This window comes from Lonchura striata, chromosome 14 (assembly GCF_050655825.1).
Source record: "Lonchura striata isolate lonStrDom1 chromosome 14, ASM5065582v1, whole genome shotgun sequence".
NCBI lineage: Eukaryota > Metazoa > Chordata > Aves > Passeriformes > Estrildidae > Lonchura > Lonchura striata.
The window spans coordinates 15,982,607-16,002,181 of NC_140716.1; the positions used below are offsets into that span (position 1 = coordinate 15,982,607).

Genomic DNA, 19,575 nt, shown 5'->3' on the forward strand with positions numbered 1-19,575 from the left:
TGCTTCCTCACACATCCTCATCAGCGATACTTGCTTGGCAAATGGTTAAAAAAATAAATACATCTGTCTTTTGTGTCTTGTAGAGCCTGGGGTCAGCAGACAAGAAGGACTTTTACCAGCCAAAGTAAGTGCCAATAGCAGTGGTGAGTAATTGCATGGAAATTCCCGGCTGGTCCGTGTTACCCAGCAGCTCCATGGCTTGCTAAGATTAGACATTTCAGTGTACAAGAATAGCTGCTGCAATTACAAAACTGAGGATAACAGTGGAAGGGCTGTCAGTCATGATGGCTTCAGGGCATATGCAAATCCTTCCATCAGGTCAGAAGGAACCATGACAGCTTGACTGAGCCTGGGGGACAGAGCCGGGAGAGGGGGGTGCGCTGCTGACCTTTCCCACCTCTGGCTCCCTCTGCTCCTGGTTTACACAGCTGAGCTGCCTTGGAGAATCAAAGGGTTTCGCTGCGTGTCACAGCGGGCGGAACTCGCAGTGCATCTCCTGCAGCTGTGTTTCCACGCTGGTGCCCATTGTCTTCACCCCTGTGCTTGGTGCAGCTCTGTGAGCTGCAGGGGGAGAGGAGGGCGAGGGGGTTTTAGAGCTATGGACCTGAGAAAGTTGCTGCAAACCACTCCACCAACACAAGCAGTTGGCTACTTGGTGTGTGGATTAGGTTACAGAGCCTCGCCACAGCATGGCACCTTCCATGTGCTTGCTGAATGGACAGGTTTATTCCCATCATCATTTGGATAATGGCAAACCGAGCCAAAAGTCCTGCTGGGAGGTTGGGTTCTGCCCTGGCACTGTGTTATGTGTTGTGCTGCTGAGCATGTCACCTGTGGGACCTTGTGTTGCTCCTGCTTTGCTTGGGGAAGTGCAAATCTTCAGGTTATCACCTTCCTTCTGAAAAAATAAACAAACCAAACAACATAGGTGGATTTGAAGTTGTGGGACAGTGCTCTGATGGGCAGGATTGTCCGGGGAGCATGGCTTTGGACAATTCAGAAGGAATTGGGTGAGGATTTCTCCTCCAAAGCTCACTGTCCCTGTGCTCTTGCTCACCCTTTGCTGCTTTCCCAAGCATTCCTGCAGTGCTACATCCCAGCAGTGCAAGCAGCGTGGCAGAATTCTTGTTCCAAGTCAGGCTTGGCCTCAGAGGGAGCAGGTCCAGGGGTGGCAGGCTGTGTCAGGGAATGTTGTACAGATCTGCCTGCTCGCTGTCCATCCTGGGAAAGCAAGTGTGGGCTGTGTATGTGCTGTCCAGTTGTCTGCTGATTCCTCTTTATGCCACCAAGAGTTTTTAAAACACGGTGCTGGTTTCTAGGTCTGTACTGAAAGTCTGATTTGAGGGAGCTCCTCTGCCTGTTCACCCCAAGGCAGTGTGGCTCATCAGCTTTCCAAGACCTCAGGCAGATAAAGACTTTTGGAAATACAGAGTATCTGCTTAATCCTGCATGGCTTTCTGGGAGATCAGAGGAATATCACAGGAGGTTATGGAGTCATTGTGGATGCCACAACAATGTGAATACACATTTGGCAAAGAGCTCACGGTTGTGTTTTTGTGACATCTCCCAACAGCTGTCCAAGATTTTGGTGCTCCTGAATGTAGTGCTGTGTTTGTGAAGAGTCTGATAAGCAGGTTTAGAACAGATTGAAGCATGTCCCATGTCTCAGTTCCAGCTGAAGCTTTGGGGAGGCTTGAAGTAGGAGATTTGGAGGAAATCTTTTAAGAGCTCTTACTATTCAGATTTCCTATTGTTTTTGCAGTTGGTAGCCATAATTTGTGGTGCTGCACTTATAACTAATCTCTTCTGAGAAATTAGGAATGTTTCTCTACCTTGAATGGGAGAACATGGGCTTCCCATCTCGCTGAAGATGTGGAGCTGCTGGGTCAGAGGGGGGGTGCAGGTGCTCTTGTAGATACAGGATGTTTCATGGGAGTTTGTTTCTCTGTGCCATGAGGCCACGGGACCTCCATGGTTTGGCTGAGCAGCTGTGATGTGCCTGGTCCTAACACTATGACTTTGGTTAATGCCCAGCCCATTTACACTCCTCAGTGGCTGTTTTGGGGTTGTGATGGATATGTTTGTGGCCTGATGTGGCCTGTGTACCACTGCCCCCATCCCATCTGGCTTTTTGATCCACCAGCTGATGCCACACTGTGCCTGTTGGCTGGACCAGATGCTCTCTATGGAGCCCTTCAGTTTCTAGCAGGATTGGAGATTATCTTCCTCAGCAGAGAAAGGTTGCTAAAAATGCCAGAGGTTGGATGGACCTGCTGAGGACTTGAGACAGCTCAGCTCCTCTGCAGCAGCTCCACAGCCCAGATTCACAGTTCCCTGAGCCCTGGGCAAGGCGGTGGCAAGCAGCCAGAGCATGGGAAGAGCTGAGCCCAGCTGTGGGGGTTCCTGGACACATCTGTGCAGTGAGGGTGGTGAGCTGAGAGAAATCTGGCAGTGTGTAGCTGGTCCTGCAGCTTCCATGTGTCAGAGCAAACTTGACTGTGCTTCTGCTTTTCCTTTTCTGGCTTCTGGGGCCCTGGCTCATCTGCCACCAAAGGCCTGAGCTGTGGGAGCAGGGTCAGAGCCACCCTGCTCTTGTGTCAGGCTTTGGGGCTCTCCCACAGCAGATGTTGGTCCTGAAAGCAGAAGAAGAAGACACACATGCCAGAAATCTCAGCAGTGAGTTTTGTCACTGCTTGTCCTGGGAGTGACTCCTTCTCTGTTCCTGCCATGTTCAGCTTTCTCTAACAGGGTGCCCTCTTCCTCTATGGACATGAGATATTCCATCTTTTGAATTTCCTTGTGTCTCCTGGAGTGACTCCCTTCCTGTTTTGCCTCTTCCCTTCAGCAATGGAAATGTGTCCTCACCTCACAGCTCCCATCAGTGTGTCTTAGCCAGCAGGTGGGTGTTTCCTGAGCTCCTGGAACATGCCAGTGCTGATCAAGGGCATGGAGACATGTTCACCCTTGCTCATCAGCCTCTGATGGCCCTTCCCTCTTCCCAGTCCATCCACGAGGTACTGATCTCCCACTGATTGCCTCAAGGTGCAGTGGAAAGCACACAGGGAGGTGAAGTGCAGGTGGCTCTTGGCTATAGGAAGTCAGAGGTGCCCAGAATGGAGCTGGTGGAGCTGCTGCCTGCTCTGGGAGGTGCCCTTCTGCTTGCAAGGGCTTCAGTGATGGTACCTGTGGATATTCCTGTAAGAGCTGGCCCATGTCAGGAGCTGGGTCTCCTGATTTTTAGTCTGGGAGGTAATGTTCCCTCTTCCATGGTAAATGGAGGGATGCAGCCCGAGTCAAGAATGCTGAAGCATTAATCTTAGGTAAAGTTACATCAGCTGAGAACTGAAAGGGGTAGAGACCACCAAGGAAGGACCAGCACTGGTACATAAAGAGCTCCTGTGGCTGAAATACCTGAGAGAGGAACCTGGCATGTTGGGAGTGTCCACAAGTCCAGTTGTTAGTCAACATCTGCACAGGTATCCTCACCTGAATTGACTGCTCCAGCCATCCACATGAACAGGTACAGGTGCCTTCCTGTATTTCCAAATTATTGTGCTCAGATGTCAGAATGGTTTATCCTGACCTAACAACTCTCATCTGATGCAGTCTGGGCCCATGCCTCCCCTGGTGCAGCCCTGGCTGCAACTCTGCTCTGTCTGGGATCTGAGCAGAGTTGGTAGGGATTGGGGAAGAAATGTGGGGTGGTATCAGTCCAGCCCCTGAGCTGCTCACTCCTTTGCCACACCACTTTTGGAAGGTGCTGATACAGCTGTAATGCTGTCAGACTATCCAGGCTTCCAGAGATACTTCCAAATTTCTAACACAGGGCCCTGACTTCTCTGTCAAGGCAGCAAGGAGCCACTGGCTGAGGACCCAGGGGCAAGGACACCATGCTGTAAGACAGGAATAGGCTTTCCTGGGACAGGAGGTGATAACTCTCCTGGGAGGGCTGGGTGGAAGTCTCTTGACAGGAACTGAGGTTGTCTGGTGTGTTTGCTAATTGCCCTGGCACATATTTGCTCTTCAGCGTCAGGAGCTCATTTTCTTTAAAGCAGAAAGAAATGTTGGTAGTAATGACACTCATAAACCCCCTAGCAAATGCAGACTGAAATGCCTGGGCTTAATAAAGTGTCACTGCTTTGCAGTGGGAGCTGCCCTCATCCCCCTCGTGATTCTCAGCTGTCAGGGAGCCGTCACTGGGGAGCAGGGAATATCTGCAAGGCACTCTGAGGTGTCAGGAGAGACGCAGCTGTGGTGACAAGATGCTCTCAGTGATCCCCTCCCAGCCCCTGGGATGGTGGCCGTGCAGAAGAGACCGGCTGGCTCGCAGCCTGCCCTGCAGCAGCAGGGTCCCACAGCCCTTTTGGGCAGGCACCTCATGGCTCTGTCTCCATCTCGGATTAAAGGCTGCCCCCGCCCTCTGTCCTCCAGCCTCAGATGTGCAAACACGCGAGGAACCTTTGAAACCACCTCCCAGAAAGCAGCAGCTCCTGTTTGTTTGCCTCAAAGTCATTACGTGGAGCTGTCTCCACAGCTAATTCTTTGTCACCTGGCCCTTACAGCAGAACATTTCATCTCCCAGACTCCAATCTTGCCATGCCAGCACTTAGATGAAAGTGTTTCCTTGCTGAATCATTATCTCATAAAATGTTAGTGGTTTTAAGGCTCTAGAAATCAGTATTTACATTTTGGAAGCATTAAGGACCATCATAATAAGCGTGATGTGTTCCTAAGCCAGGTTTTCATTTCAGTGCCTCCTTCCCTCAGACATTATTGCTATAGTAATGATGATAATCACACACATATAAGCAGTGTTTGACTTCTGTGGTGGCTGAGAGTTGTTCAGCTGGGAGCTCAGGTTCCAAGTGCTGAGCAGAGCCAGGAGGACACACATGGGAAGTGGGGAGAAAGAGATGGTGCCAGTGACACCAGGGAGCTGTGGGGAAGGAGAAACAGTGCCAAGACCACCTCTCCATAAAGGATACTCATTGGGATACTCAGTGATGCAAGAAACTGTCCCAAAACCACCTGCACAGATTTGGAGGATGCTCCCAGCTTTGGTTGTAGGAAAGGATGAAGTACCATCACCAACATCTCTGGTGGCAGTGGGATGGCAGAGCTCTGGAGGGGGGAAGAGAAATGTTGGTGTCTGTGGGGTGGGTGCCCTTTGGGCAGGTGCAGGTTGGAAGCTGAAGGGGAGTGTAGCCCTCCAGAAGGGGTAATGAACACAGTGTCCTCACTTCCAACCCCAAATCCTAGCGAAGGCCGATCTCTGGAGAGTTGAGGACTGATCTTTACACACAACATATTTAAGGAAGATTCTGGTGCTGGTTTGAGGTATCCCGGTAGTGGGGCTGAGCCATTGAAACTGTAAAGCAAACTTAGAAAATATTCCCCCTGGAGTTTGGCAAGTGGATTCAGTCTGAGCTGCAGGCAGGTGGAGGGGTTTAATACTTTGGAGTGCAGAGAAAGGAAGGGAATCCTGGAAAGGCACTTTGGAGAAATGTAGTCATTCAACAAATGCCAGTCTGGGAATGGAAAGCAGAGCTGACTGAGCAGCCTGGGAGCAGGGAGTTAGGAGAAGCAGGAATGAGCAGTGGGGAGCAGCAGGGAGCTGGGGATTAGCAGGAGTGGGAAGGAACTGAGGGGTATCTCATGGCATGGCACAGGGTCGCTCTGGACCTTTGCCGTGGGTGCAGGAGTTCAGCTGATCTCCTGCCAGCTCAGAACAGGCAGATCCAGGCTGTTCCTTTGGGCTGTGGAGGGAGTTGGGGCAGGGCCCCAAGGAGGAGTGGTGCTGGCAGGGATCCGACAGGAGCTCAGGCATGGAGGAGCCATCACCCTGCTGCTTTGCACTGTGGCCTCTGGGCTCCCTGCCCAGGCTAACATTGCTGTTTGCTTGGGAAGCTGGAAACTGGTACCAGTTTGTACCTGGGGCTGAGGGCAGGGCCCCCTGCGAAAGGCCTGGCTGTCCTCTGGTCCCCTCCCGCTGCAGCCTGGCAGGGCAGCACTGCATTATGTGCCTGGGAGGTCCTGCTGAAACCATGCTTCTGCTGAAGTCTGGATGAGCACTGCTCTTACTCATTTTCTTTTTCATCGCTCCTTGGGAGACAGTGCCTGCCCTGGGCTCCTGTGCCCACTGGGCCTGGAGGATCATGGTGGGATGCTCTGCACACAGAATGGGTCCAGAGGAGGCCACGAAGATGCTTCCAGGGCTAGACCCTTTGTTCTGGAGGCAGTCTGGGACAGCCTGGAGAAGAGAAAGCTTCAGTGGCACCTCATTTCGGTCTTACAGTACTTAAAGGAGCTTATTAAAGAGAGGGAGAATGTCTTGTTTACATGGACAGAGAGTGATAGGACAAAGGGGAATAGTTTTAAAGTAAAAGACAAGAGATTTAAATTTGGTACAGGGGAGAAGTTCTTCCTTGAGAGGGTGGGCAGGCCTGGCACAGGGTGCCCAGAGCAGCTGTGGCTGCCCCTGGATCCCTGGAAGTGTTCAAGGCTTAGAGACACCTGGGATAGTGGAAGGTGTCCCTGCCCATGGCAGGAGGTAGGAATGAGATCCTTTCCAAGGTCCCTTCCAACCCAAACTATTCTGGATCTATGGTTTTTCAACATGGTATCAGGACCCTTGATACCAGAATTAAATATGTTGGCCCAGGAAAGTTTGAACAAGGATTTGGTTTTAGTGGTCCCTGGAGCCCAGGGGACAGCAGGAGGTGTTGCTGGGGTGGCTGAACTCATTTCACCCTGCACTGGATGCACAGGCCATGGGAGCCCTGGACCAACCCCAAGCCCTGTGCCTGCTCTTCCTGGGAACAGCCCTCCTGCACCTGGTATAAAATAAAGTTTAGGGTTTCATTGTTTCTCCGCAGCTTTTAATGTGTTAAGTGAGGTTGCAGTGTAGGCTCTTAAAGTGGCAGTTGTCATAGAAACTTGCAGGGCTTTTTGCATGGTCCCCCAGCCCCTTTCTTTACACCAAAGAAGGGTTGGATTGTGTCTCCCCTGAAATTTCAATTCCATTCCAATTAAAAACCTGCCTGGACCTGATCCCGGGTCTCCAGCACTGCCACACAAGGACTCACAAGTCTTCTGTCGTGCTTCCTGTTGTCCCAGCTGAAGGGCAGGTGTCCCCTGCACTGTGCCCTTCCCTGAGGGGATTCTGTCCCTGTGAGATGCCAGCAGGGACTGGGGCTCAGCCCTTGCACCCCTGCAGAGCCTCTGGGCAGCACAAGACTCCTTGCTCGCCATGGGAGTCTCTCTCCTTGCTGCTTTTTCCAGAAGGAGGGAGCAGAGTGGGCATGGTCCCTGCGTGCCTGGGCACTGGTGGGGACATGAGGATGGTATCTGCCTGCCCTGCTGCTCAGGGCCCGGGGCTGCCTTCCTCTCTGGTGCTGGGAGGACAGTGCTGCCAGCTCAGCATCCAGGCTGGCATGGGAGCCACCTAATCACCAGCTGCAGCCCTGCCACGATTGCAGTGCCTGGCATTAATCATGGAAAGGGAATTGAGCGTAGGAAGATGGGCATTTTTAACAAATAACCGAGCCTATTTTCTCCCCTAAGCAAGAGAGCAAAATGTTTGCTGCAGTGAGTCAACGCAGAGATGCTTTAGCCATGGGAGGTGCCGCTGCCACCCACGGCAGCCATCCCAAAGACAGCCGGGTCCAAAAGGGAGAAGTGGGGAGAGGAGTTTCCTGACCTGCTTAGCCAGCAATCCCTGCTGGGCTTTCTCCAAGACAGAGGGTTCCCTTCCCTCATGCTTTGCTTCTGGCACAAGACTTGATGGGAACTCTTCAGAGGTTGGACTTGTAGCTCAGAACTTCTGTTTTGAGGAGCTCAGTGCCACCCCAGCACCTCATGGCTCCAAGGCCAGGATGTCTCATGGGATCCCAGAAAGGTTTGGGTTGGAAGGAACTTGAAAACTCATACAGTCCCACTCCCTGCTATGGTAGGGACACCTTCCACTGTCCCAGGCTGCTCCAAGCCCCGCCCAACCTGGCCTTGGACACTTCCAGGGATCCAGGGGCAGCCACAGCTGCTCTGGGCACCCTGTGCCAGGGCCTGTCCACCCTCACAGAGAACAATTCCTTCATAGCATTTACTCCAAACCTGCTCTGTCAGTTTAAAGCCATTAAACAGCCCTCCTGAGCCTTCATCCTGTGCACAGCAGGAGTCAGCCCTGGAGCTGCAGTTGTCTGATGGGATCCATTTGGGTGGGTTTAGGTCTATTACATCACTCCTGTGGCCTCCCATGTGTTGCAGGGATATGAATTGCCCACATGCTCCTGTAGAGGTTTTGGTTGCCTTTTGAGAGTTATGTAATTCTCTGAGTGTCCCTGAGATGTATCTAATCCTGACTCAAAACTTGCTAGAATTTGCTGGGCTCCACTTCCCAGTCCCTGCCTCCTGGCACGTCTTGCTGATAAAAGCAGTTGGCACCACTCTGGTTTTTGGTGGGTGGCAGATTTTTATCAATAAACTCAATATAGCTCAAATCTTTTGCAGCATGGTATTTTCTCCAGCCGTCAGATCAATTTTGTGACTCATCCCTCCAGGCTGTACTGTTTTAGTGTCCCCTTTAAACATGGACACCTTAATTGCAGGAGTGGCAGTGGCAGTCCCAGCAGTGCAATATGTGCAGCTCTCCTGCTCTCCCCCAAGAACCTCATCAGCTTTTTTCATCACAGCATCACATTAGAGCCTTGTGTTGGGCTGCTCACCCGTGGTGACCCCTGACCCTTTCTGGAGGCTCCCTCTTGTCTGGGATCCAGTCCCTGTTCAAAACTACGGCCTGAAATCCCTCTCCAAAGCTCTGTTATCCTGGGCTGGGCTGCATTATCATGTACAGTGTTTGAATGGGCTCAGCATTACCAGGCATTTCCCGCTCTCCTCATCAATATTTACCATTCCATCAATCTTCCTGTCATCCGCTAATTTTTTGAGTGAGGATTTTGTATTTCCATCGTGATCATCAATGGAAATATCGACTGGTTTGTTCCCTGTGGAGCCTCACTAACGATTCCCCATTGACACCTCCTGTGTGAGACCTGTCAGCCGGCTCTAAATCTATTTAAAGTGCTTGATTTGGGCTGCACAGCCCCATCTTCTGAAATGAGAATGTCAAGGAGCACTGAGAGCTCTGCCTGCGCAGCCAGGATGTGCACAAGGCCTTTCCTGCAAGTGAGTGTTCATTACTGAGTGACATCAGGCTCATTTGACAAGATCTCTTCCACCAAGATACACTGACTGACTTTAATTAGAACTTACATCCTTTAATTAGTTCTTAATTTAATTCCAGATGAGCCCTGCCTTCTGGGTCCTATATCAGGCTGACTGTTTGGTTGGTAACTAGGTCACCCTTACTGCTGGGTGGGAATGTTGGGGGGAAGGAGCCATTTCCATCTGGATGTGGTAGCCTGGACTTGGCTCAAAACAAGCAGCAGAGCCCAAAAACCTCTCCCCAGCTTTTGGGTATGTGTTGGTTGTGCTGGCTGCTTGGTGCTCTTTGGCCACATTTGATACACATGGATGCTAATGAGAGCTTCATCTCTCCTAGGAATTAGTTTACTCACATTTTTTCCCCAAACACAAAATAAATATGGACTGTGTTTTCTGTATCATTTGAGCACTCTTACAGACTCTGCTTTTAAGTAGCCCCAGTGATCCTTAAAACCAGACCTATTGCCAGCCTTTGTTTGGTTCCCAATATCAGATTTTCCATGTCCAGCCACACATTTTCCCTTTCCTTAGTTTCCCTAATAATTTTCCTATATATTGTAATATTTCATTTGTATTGACCACTGAATTCTGCACTCCATGGCAGGAGGTTGGAGCTAGATGGAAACCAAATCCTCCCATGATTCCATGATTTTACTGCTGGCTCTGCAAGTCTCCCAGTGTGCTAACACATTATTTCTTATCCATTGGGAACGTGCATTTAGGTGAGCTCCTGCAGCTGGCTTAGGTATGATGTGCTGTGCCTCGCCCCAGTTCTTGGTGAGAAGGTAAATATGTGTTTATTCAAGCATCCACTGCTAAAAGGTCTGTAATTCCAAAGAAAAACGTATAATGGTGTGTACTGTAAGTGTGCAGTGCCCTCCTCTTCACTCCCTGCCACCCTCCCACGCAGGCACTGTGATCACGTTCAGCAGTGTAGCAGCTCCAGGTGTGTTGAGCGCTTTCAGTTTCTGCTCAGGAGAGAAAATTTCCCTTTCCTCATTCTCCGTTCTCCACCATGCTGCCTCACATAATCTCAAGAGCTTTGCCCTCAGCACAGCACAAGCAGGGCTCTGATACACTTTCTTGGAACAGCCACAGATTAATCTCGGTTTTTATTCCAATGCCATTGTGGTATTTTCTCTCCATGCTCCCACCTGCCAGATTGACAGGTGGGCTGCAGCACTGGAGAATCACACAAGGGTTTGGGTTGGAAGGGACCTTAAAGATCATCTAGTTCTACCCCTGTGCCATGGGCAGAGATGCCTTCCACTGTCCCAGGTATCTCCAAACCCCATTCCTGGAACACTTCCAGGGATGTCACAGGTTGTGTGAGCAATCAGCTGGATCCCAGAGCTCTTCCTCTGGGAGGGGTAATCAGGCAGGACTGGACTGTGCTTGGCAGACTGCAGGGAGACATGGGAGTAGTGCTAATTTGCTCAGGGAAAAGTGTGACTAAGGGTGTTAAAGGAGGAAATGCACTGTCTTTCCTGCATCCTGACAGAGCTCTGCGTGGAGGGTGATCCAAGGATTTCAGCTTTCCTGCAGGCTTCTGGCATTGGCAGACACAGCATTTAGGGTAGTGTGGTGGCTGTGCAGTGGGAAGGGATGAAGGTGCTTATTTGTCTCTTCAGGCTTAGGATATCATGTGAAAGGGCATCATGACCAGCATTTCATCTAATTGATGGGAAAATTAATTCTTATCTCCCCATGGACTGCACAGGGAGCCTGGGCAGACAGTGCAGAGCTCTGCCATCAGTGCTGCCTCTGGTGGCTTCAACACATCCCGAATATAGGAGCTAATAATAATCACTGAAGAATCATGGAATCCCAGAATGGTTTGGGTTGGAAGGGACCTTAAAGCTCATCTCGTTCCAGCTGCTGCCACAGGCAGGGACACCTTCCACTGTCCCAGGCTGCTCCAAGTCCCATCCAACCTGGCCTTGGACACTGCCAGGTGTCCAGGTGCAGTCACAGCTTCTCTGAGCACCCTGTGCCAGGGCCTGGAACAATGAATAATGGTATTTACACCTAAATTAAAGACTTGACTGACTCAAGCTGTAGACAGCCCTGGCAGGCTGACTTCAGGCAGACTTTGGAGCATTTTACTGATGGATTGTGGGAGATCTGCTCAACCCCAAGCCACAAGAAAACACTACCTTGCCCCACACTAGATGGAAATGTGTTTGTTGCTTTGAGAAAATGGGCTGGAGAACCAGAAGAAAGGAGCTCTGGGACCTGCAGATTCCAATTTTTAGATTTGAAATAGAAAAGCCTTCCCAGCGAATGCTTCAAGAACCCTCTGGAGCTGACAGTTCTCAAGTGGGGTTTGTTGGAGGTTTTCCTTCGCAGTTTGAGGTAGGAAGGTAAAAGCACCCAGGGAGAGAAAGCTCAGCTGCTTTCCTTGTCCCCTTGGATGTCAGAAGTGCTTTGTTTTCCAGAAGTGCTTATTACCCATGCAGTGTCTCACCAGGCAGCTGGAACACAGCTCCAGGGTGGGGTTGGTCCTGGCGTGGGCTCTGCCATGGAGCTGTGCCATGGCTTTTCCCTCCTCGTGGGACATCCCAGCAGGGCCAGCAGTGGTGCTTGGTGCCTGCCTTTGGACAGGGGTGGTTGGGTCATCTTTTCCCCACAGTGTTCCTCTTTTGTCCCTCTGCATCCTAGGCCACCATCTGGCAGATGTGGGGCTTCCTTTTGCTTGTCCCGAGGGTGCTCCCAGCAGTGATGTTCCCAAAGGAAGCACAGCACGAGAGCTTCTGTCTCCAGGTGTGTCCAGACAGTTCCTCTGCCTGCATTGCATCTTCACTGCCTGCCTTGGCTCCCAGTTGTGCCAGACCCCTCCTGTGCTGTTTGTCCACTTGGCTTTGCCATATCCATCCTCACTGAATGATTCTGAGGACTCTGCTTCTGGGCTTTTATCACATTTCTTCTGTTCTCTCACCTCCCCTCAGCTGGAGTGTTTTGCTGAAAGCTCTGGTGTGAACCAGAAACCAGACTCAGACTCCCAACCAGTTTCTAGCCATCTCAGACTGGTCTCTCACCACCTTGGTCTTGCTGCTGTGCATCAATGGCTTCATGAGCCATGAAGCCGATCTCAGAGGAGGAAGAACGTGGCTGCTTCAGCAGACACGGGCTCTGCTTCATTGAGAGTGCCCTATGGAGTCAATCCCACCTTTCTTTGGGATTTGGATGGCTGGCTGGAGCCCGCAGTGCTGTTCCCAGGAGGAACCCCATGCATCCTAGCAGTGATGGATCCCACCTTCTCCCAGCAGAGCAGAGCGTGGCCCTGGGCGATCTCCAGCCCCGCAGGGACACCGGAGGGGGGTGTCAGCCACAGCGAATGAGAAACTGTCAATATTTGTACACAAAGGCCACGCTGAAATCCCTATCCCAGTCCAGACATCTGAGGTGTCAGTTTTGATTTCCCAGACACAGAGAGAGCCCTTTCAGCCCAGCCTGCTCAGACACTGCTGCTTTAATGTCCAAGCACCCAGCGTGTTTCCACTCCCCTCAAATGCATCAATCAGGTCTCGGTGAGGCTCTGAAAGAGCCAGTTTGTTAAACAAACACACTTAGTGTAAAAAGTTTATTCCAGTTAATTGGGACTTCATTGCAATGGAAACAAATTACCCAGCTGTCATCTGCCAAGGCAAACAGCAGCGGGGGAGCAGGGGTCCTGGCCAGGCGGGAGACAAACAGCCATCTCAGGCAACCTTATTTATGGCCTTTTTATGTATTTCTGTATTTATTTGGACATTCCTGAGCTGGAGAGCTGGGCTATTGCCGAGCTGCATGCCCCAGCACTTGCACAGTGCAGGTTATCTGCTCTGGGGCTCCTGGGCAGAGAGTTGGCGCTGGGGTCTGTGTCCCTGGGTAGATCCCTGCAGGCATGTCCAGGGCTCTTGCTTCACACCAGAGAGGAGCTGCTGGACGAGAATGTCAGGGTCAGCTGCTGGACCCTGCAGGTTGGGGATGTGAGGGATGTGGAGCTCCCTGCAGGGAGCGGCCAGGCGGGGCTGGTGGCCACTGGGATTTTGCTCCTGTGCTTCCACAGTTCCTTGCCCAGCGCTAAACCTGCTGCAGCCTCGCAGGGCTGCCCTGTGTCAGCACCGACCCCACGGGCGGGTCCCCAGCCCCACGCGGGTCCTGTTCTCCCCTCCCAGCCCAGGGAAGTGGTTTGTGCAGGAGCGTTGGGAGCACTGCCTGGTGAGGCTCCCACTCATTCCCAGCTCTGATTTAACAAACACCCTGCCAACACCCTTTTTGCCCTCCTGGAGTTCCTGCGGCAGAGGAGGGAGCGGGGAGCGGGGTGGGGGAGCCGGAGGCAGGCCGGGAGCAGAGCCCGGCGGGCCGGGGTCGTGCGGCACCCGGGAGCCAGGCAGGATGGGGCTGGGGCCCGCAGCCGCCGAGGAAGTGACAGATAAAGTGACAGATAAAGTGACAGATGAAGTGACAGATGAAGCCGTGGGATTAGCAGCGTGTATCGTGTCAGGAGAGCAGCGTCCCCTTTCCTGCAGTGCTCGTTACCTGAGCTGAGCTGTGCTGGGGGAGGCAAGGGCAGCACATCGAATTACCTCCTCCTGCCCAGCTCTTGTCCCCGCTCCTGGGTGGCCTGTCCTTGCCTCATGTCCCCCCAGTTCCACCCTTCGGATCCAGGGGGGCTGTGCCGTGGCTGGGGTGGGGTCAGACAGGGGTGGGTGCAGCCCCCCACGGCACATCTCTGCTTGGCTGTGTGCGTGTCACCATGTGTAGATGGCAGCCTGGGGGGTGGGCATGGCATGAGCACGGGGGTTCTCCCAGTCCCCCTTGGGATGCATTCTTGCCTGCTGGCCTTGGGGATGCGGAGGACAGGAGCAGCTCTCTGGCCCTGTGCTGGGACCTTCTGGCAGGAGGCAATTCTCTTGTGTGCCTGGTAAACAAACACAGGGCTCCTCCACTCTGCTGACTTACCACATACAGGACAGATTTTTCCAATCCTGTGAAGTCCTAAAATTCACATTTGAATGTCACATTACAATTGAGTTGCCGTCCAGAGCCTTTTATCCACTTTCCAAGAGTGTTTCTGTTACTTTACAGTTGTGAGGCCATGGTGATCTGCACTCTGAGGTTTCTGTCTGTGATAGCACATGTTCAGGGGCGTAAGGCTTGGATTGAGATATGCATCCTTGGAGGCCTCTGGGGTGATAGCACTGATAGATACAGAGATGAGTCCTAAGATCAGACTGATCTTACCAGAGGGATGTGGGAAAGATGGTGACCAGAACTGGAATGGACACAAGATTTGGCTCCATTTCTAGAGCTTGGAATGGAGTGGAGGAGGGATTGGGCAGTTTGGCTGAAACACCTTGGTTCCTTGGAGAAGCTGGCCCAACTTGAGAGACAATATGAAACCATAAAGGTAAGAAACAACAGGGAAACAATGCCACACTTCCCTGTATGGGAGCTGGTGTGTGTTGGAGGCAGAGGCAGCAATGCCCCCCCAGTCCCACATTCCTGTGCCCCCACTTTCTGCAGGATCCTTGATGGGCAGAGCCAGGGCATAGGATGCCAGGCACATCCCTCCTCCACCTGGCAACCCTCTATTATTAGGGATTTTAGCTTTCTGTTTCTAGATTGATTTGGTGGTGGTGCTTATTTTTAGCTCCTCCAGTGCCTTGCAGATTCCTCGAGGGATTCTTTCTTTGCCTCTCCCTCCCACAGGTTTGTTTGTAATGGAGCTGCCTTGATTTGAGCCACAAGCAAGAGGTTCCAGCACTGGCAGGGGCTGTGCTGCTCACTCAGGGAGCAGATCTCCCTCTGTGGTTTAACTCAGCTTGATGTGTCCATGGGGTGCTTCCCAGTGATGGGAAGGAGCATCAGTCCCCCCTACAGCCACTGGTGTGGCTACTGTGCAGTCCCCACCCAAAATCACCACCAGAGCACCCTGGATGTCTCCTTGTCCCCTTGCTCCTCTCAGCACTGCCCTCCCCGAGAGTTCTCTCTTTTCACTGCCCATGGGGAGAAATTCAGATCAGCATCACTGTACGTGGAAACAAATCCCAGGCTCCTCCTGCAGCTCCACAGCCAGGCTGGATGGAAAATTTTCAGCATATTTTAAAGCCCAGCACAAAGTAATTCAAAACAAGTTGCGGGTATATTTTGGACTCTGGCAGGGCTGTTGTTATCGCCTCGCTTTGCCCGCTGCCTGTCCCAGACAAGGGCTCCCTTTGAGTGTAGCCTTCTGCTGAGCAGGGGGGCAATGTTTTCATTCCTAATTTAGAGCATCTGTCCCGTGGGGCTCCAGCCCCAGCTCCCACTGAGCCCAGCACAGCCAGGAGCCCGGAGCTCACCTGTCACCACCAGCTCCAGGGCTGCATTAATGTTCCCTAGAAAATGTGACTCTCTTTGGACTCAGCTGCTTCTGCTCACCCTGGGTTGATGCTTGGTGGGGCACGTGTGAAGGTACAGTTTGTGCTCTGTTTTTTCCAGGATTGTTGTTATTTTTTTAGAGTGGAGTGAATTACGCTTGTTTTTAAATGCCTAAAGCATAGGCTGATACTCAGTATAGGTTTTCTGTTTTTCTTGGGGAGAAGCAGCCCTGGGAGGTCTTACTCAGGTAGGGCTTTGGTGGTGGCATCTCCATCACATCCAAGAAAATGTTTTTCTGGAGCACTGATCTCCACAGGCTGCTCTTACCTGGGAGATGAGCACATGTTGAAGTGTTTCATTGGACTTGCTCCTGTTAAAGCAGTCCCTTCAGTGGCCAAGGAGATCAAGCCTGAAAACGACTCAAGTTTTCAAGCAAACCATTCAAGCAAACCTGAAAGACACTTGTAAGGCCACAAACATCATGGTGTGGCAGCTCCTCCTCTTCTCTGTGGATTAACCAGCTCCAAGGAGGTGTGAGAAGAGAGGACACCAGGACCACTCGTTCCCAGGATAGGAATCTGTGTCTGCATGGTGCTCTTAGTTGCTTGCAAAGTCCTGGTTCAGCTATCACCTAACTGCTTTCCATCAGGATCGGGTGGTGGCTGGCTGAAATCATACCCAGAATTATCAGAGGGCCTTGGGATACCTCTGTGATGAGGCTACAGCCGGACTCTGCTTATGGAGTAACCTGGTGCTGGAGGTGAAAGCTGTGAAATGTGGACCCAGAATCCACAGTGAGCTTTCTCCATTCTTGGCTGTTTTCCTTGGAGTTGAATGGCAGCTTTTCTAGGGCAGAAGTTGTCATTGAGGTTTTCCTGATCTTTAATTTTAAAACGTTCATTAGCACAGTTCCTGTCAAAGAACAGCACGTTCCTTCCCTGTGCTCGCTGTCTCCCTGGTTAATAACCCATTACTGCTTTGGATCTTCTGGAAAAAAGGTACAGGAGCTTTGGGAATGACTCCTGGTATCATAGCCAGATGTCAGCATTGTCAGTCAGATCTGAAGACCAGTGTTAATTCAAAGGCAAATGAGTGCAGAAGGCCCAGAGTACCTGTTGGGGGCATTGAGCCAACCTGTCTCATGGCAGTGCCTGTGTGATCCCCCAGCTGCTGAGAGATGCTCTGAACCCAGATGGTTGCTTTGCCTTTCAGAAATGGCCTGTAACAGCAGCTTCCTGCTCCACCCTTCTCTCCCTGAGGTTTTGCTTTGAAGATGTCCATTCCTGAGGCTTGTGGTGCCATGAAAATGCTCTGTCAGGGTTGGGCAGTGCAGGAGAAAACCTGCAGTGCAAGAGGCACATGCTGTGCTTTGGCTGGGCTTGGCTGGGAGGTAGTCCTGGTTTCTGAGCATCTGCACTGCTGCTGAAGCCTCCACCATCTTCCTCAGCTGGGCTTTATCATCTCTGAGGTACAGAACAAGGGCTCTAAACTGAGGTTTGAAATGAGCAGGGACAACCATTGCAAGGCCACAGTGCAGACCTCCTGCCCTGGGAGAGGTGGAGCAGGTGCTGGCATTCACCCCAGACGCTTGGCCCATGCCTGTGGGTATTTCCTGGAGTTTGGGAGCCTCAGAAGACGGTGCTGGTTGTGTCCACTGCATGGTTTTAGTCAATCTGGATTTAGTTCCAGGAGAAATCAGGATTGCTGTGTGAGTATGGCAGTCAAGGAAAAGGAAGCAAGAGGCACCAGCATGATGTCCTAAATCTTGGTAGGTCTTCAGCTTATGTGCCCTGGCCTTTACCATTTCAGGGTGCCCTTTCCACTACCTGTGAAGGCACTGCTGGCCCAGAAACATTCTAGCCACTCTTCTCCAGAGCAGAGAGCTCAGCTCTGCAAAACCAAGGTGTCTGTCTGCAGAACCTCCAGAAACTTGGCTCTCAGCTGCAGGTCATGTGGACCTGCTGCCTCATCACACCAGAGTGGTGCTGAGGAGTTCAAAGGCCAGTAGCAGTGAGGTGTGAAGAGTGTTGTGTCCTGGGGACCTGCCTTGTGTGGTGTTCCCACCCCATGGACAATGTTTGGCAAGCACCAACGTGTGGTTTTGGCAACAATGTGCAAGATATTCTGCTCTGGAGTGGGACGATGCCACAGCTGGAGACCATCCACGGAATAATCCATGCTGCTACTGCCAGTGTGAATGCTCCACCTCTTCTTTGTTCTTCAGGGCTACAGGTCTTCCGAAAGGACAAATTCTTCTGTGGTTTATCTTTGCTTTCCAAGTGTCAGAAGCCGCTTCTGAGGCCTTCAGGCCGATAGCAGCCAGCAGAGAACACCATGCTGGGGTTGGTTGTGTCGGCTGATGCCAGGTCTGATGCTGTGGGTTTGTCCCCGCGGTTCTGTGTCACGGTGTGCTGGTGGGCAGGTGTTGTCCCGTGTCACACAGGGCCTTGCACAGCCACGGGGCAGTCCTGTGCTCTGGCCTGTGGAGCCCAAGCCCACAATACAAAGCAGGTAGCGAGAAGCTCACCTGCCTGGCTCATGTTTCCAGTGCTGACTTCACCCAGATTATGGTCTTTGCTGCAAAATTCCTTGGCTGGAAATGAAAGTATCTCTTTCATCATTCCACGCTCAGTCTAGGATGATGCACAGCCTCTCACATCTCTGTCCCTTCACCACTGCCCCCTGCACCCCAGGGCATTTCAGGTGTGGCAGTTCTGCTGATGGGCAGTGCATCATCTGGAGGGTGTCACATCACATGCCACGGGTTCTCCTGCTGGGAGGTGACTCTTGCATGCAGGGTGTCTCTTGTCAGAATTAAGTGCCTTTCAGTAGCCTGGCTGGCACAGCTGTCCTTCATGGGCTCAGAGGAAATGGGCCTGGAGGTGATTTAATGCTGCTGGTGCAGTGTGAACAGCTGCCTTCTGAAGAGTTCAGCTCCCCATGGGTGTTCAAACAGCAAAGGCCAATCCTTGTAGCCCTTGGGAATAGGGGGATAATAAGAGCTTATGGGGAAACTGAGGCACAGAGATTTTAGCTCACAGGTGAGGCCATGCTCCAGCCAGGTTCCCAGCCCTGGAAATGGCTTTGGCCTCTCCCTCTTGGCCTCTGCTGCAGTGCATCCCTCTTCCCAGTCATCAGCACCTGGTTTTTGGGTTGCCTTCTCTGGGTGCCTCTCACTCTCCCTCGCTGTGGAGCTGGAGTCCCTCCTACCCCAAGTGCCAAGGAGCTCTCCTCTCACTTGGCTGCAGAAATGGGCTCAGCATCCCAGAAATTCAGGCTTTCATGCAGGAGCCAATAGTCACACAACCTCCACCCAGAAACCATCATTATCGGCTGCTTGCTTTTTCTCGGTTTCTTTGAACTACAGCTCCCAGGATGCCTGAAGATATGCAGACATCCCGAAGACAGTGGTTTCCCATAAACTTTTGGGGTTTCATGCTTTGCAAGCAGGAATGTTTTTATTGCATCGCAAATCCCTTCAAGTCCCTCAAACCTCCGTGGCAGCCGTGGGAGCCGGAGCCGGCTGCGCAGAAGGCGCGCCAAGGGCTTTTCTCTCCTGCATTTTCCCCCTCCTTGCAAGAGGGACCTTTGTAACTCCCTGTCATGTCTTTTCAAGGGAAATTTTGGGCTAGGAGGAAGTTTGAAGAAGCCATGGTTTGCCTGTAGGGATGTGTTTCCCATTTTCCTGGTCCCCATTATTTCAAGGGCTGCTAAACAGCGTCCTGCGTCCCCATGAATATTGAAGTGCCTTGGGCAAGGTGGGGAGGGAACTGAACTGAACTGGGAAGAACTGGGACACAGGAAAGAGAAAAAGATGCAGATTCCTGCACCAGTGCAATGAGCTCAGGAGACTGGGGTTTATTTCTGACACAAATCCTAAGGAAAAGCCAGAGAGGGACGTTTTTGTTTGGGATGGACAGATGTGGTTGGAGCTGCAGCCTGGAGGGTCTTCACCCCCAGCCAGATCCACCTAGGGGCCAAGGCATAAGTTCCACAGGTGCCCCTGCAGCC

At 52.0% G+C, this 19,575-nt stretch overlaps 1 protein-coding gene across 8 annotated transcripts in view; it reads left to right on the forward strand.

The window, feature by feature from the left end:
- The window catches only part of LOC110470184 (ankyrin repeat and fibronectin type-III domain-containing protein 1), a 245,108-nt gene that overhangs the window by 170,861 nt on the left and 54,672 nt on the right, over positions 1–19,575 (forward strand). For all 8 annotated transcript variants that reach the window (XM_085592614.1, XM_021529644.3, XM_085592616.1 and 5 more), the window contains one exon: positions 84–124. In XM_085592614.1, the coding sequence (XP_085448740.1) occupies positions 84–124 (41 nt within the window). The remainder of the gene's footprint in view (positions 1–83; positions 125–19,575) is intronic.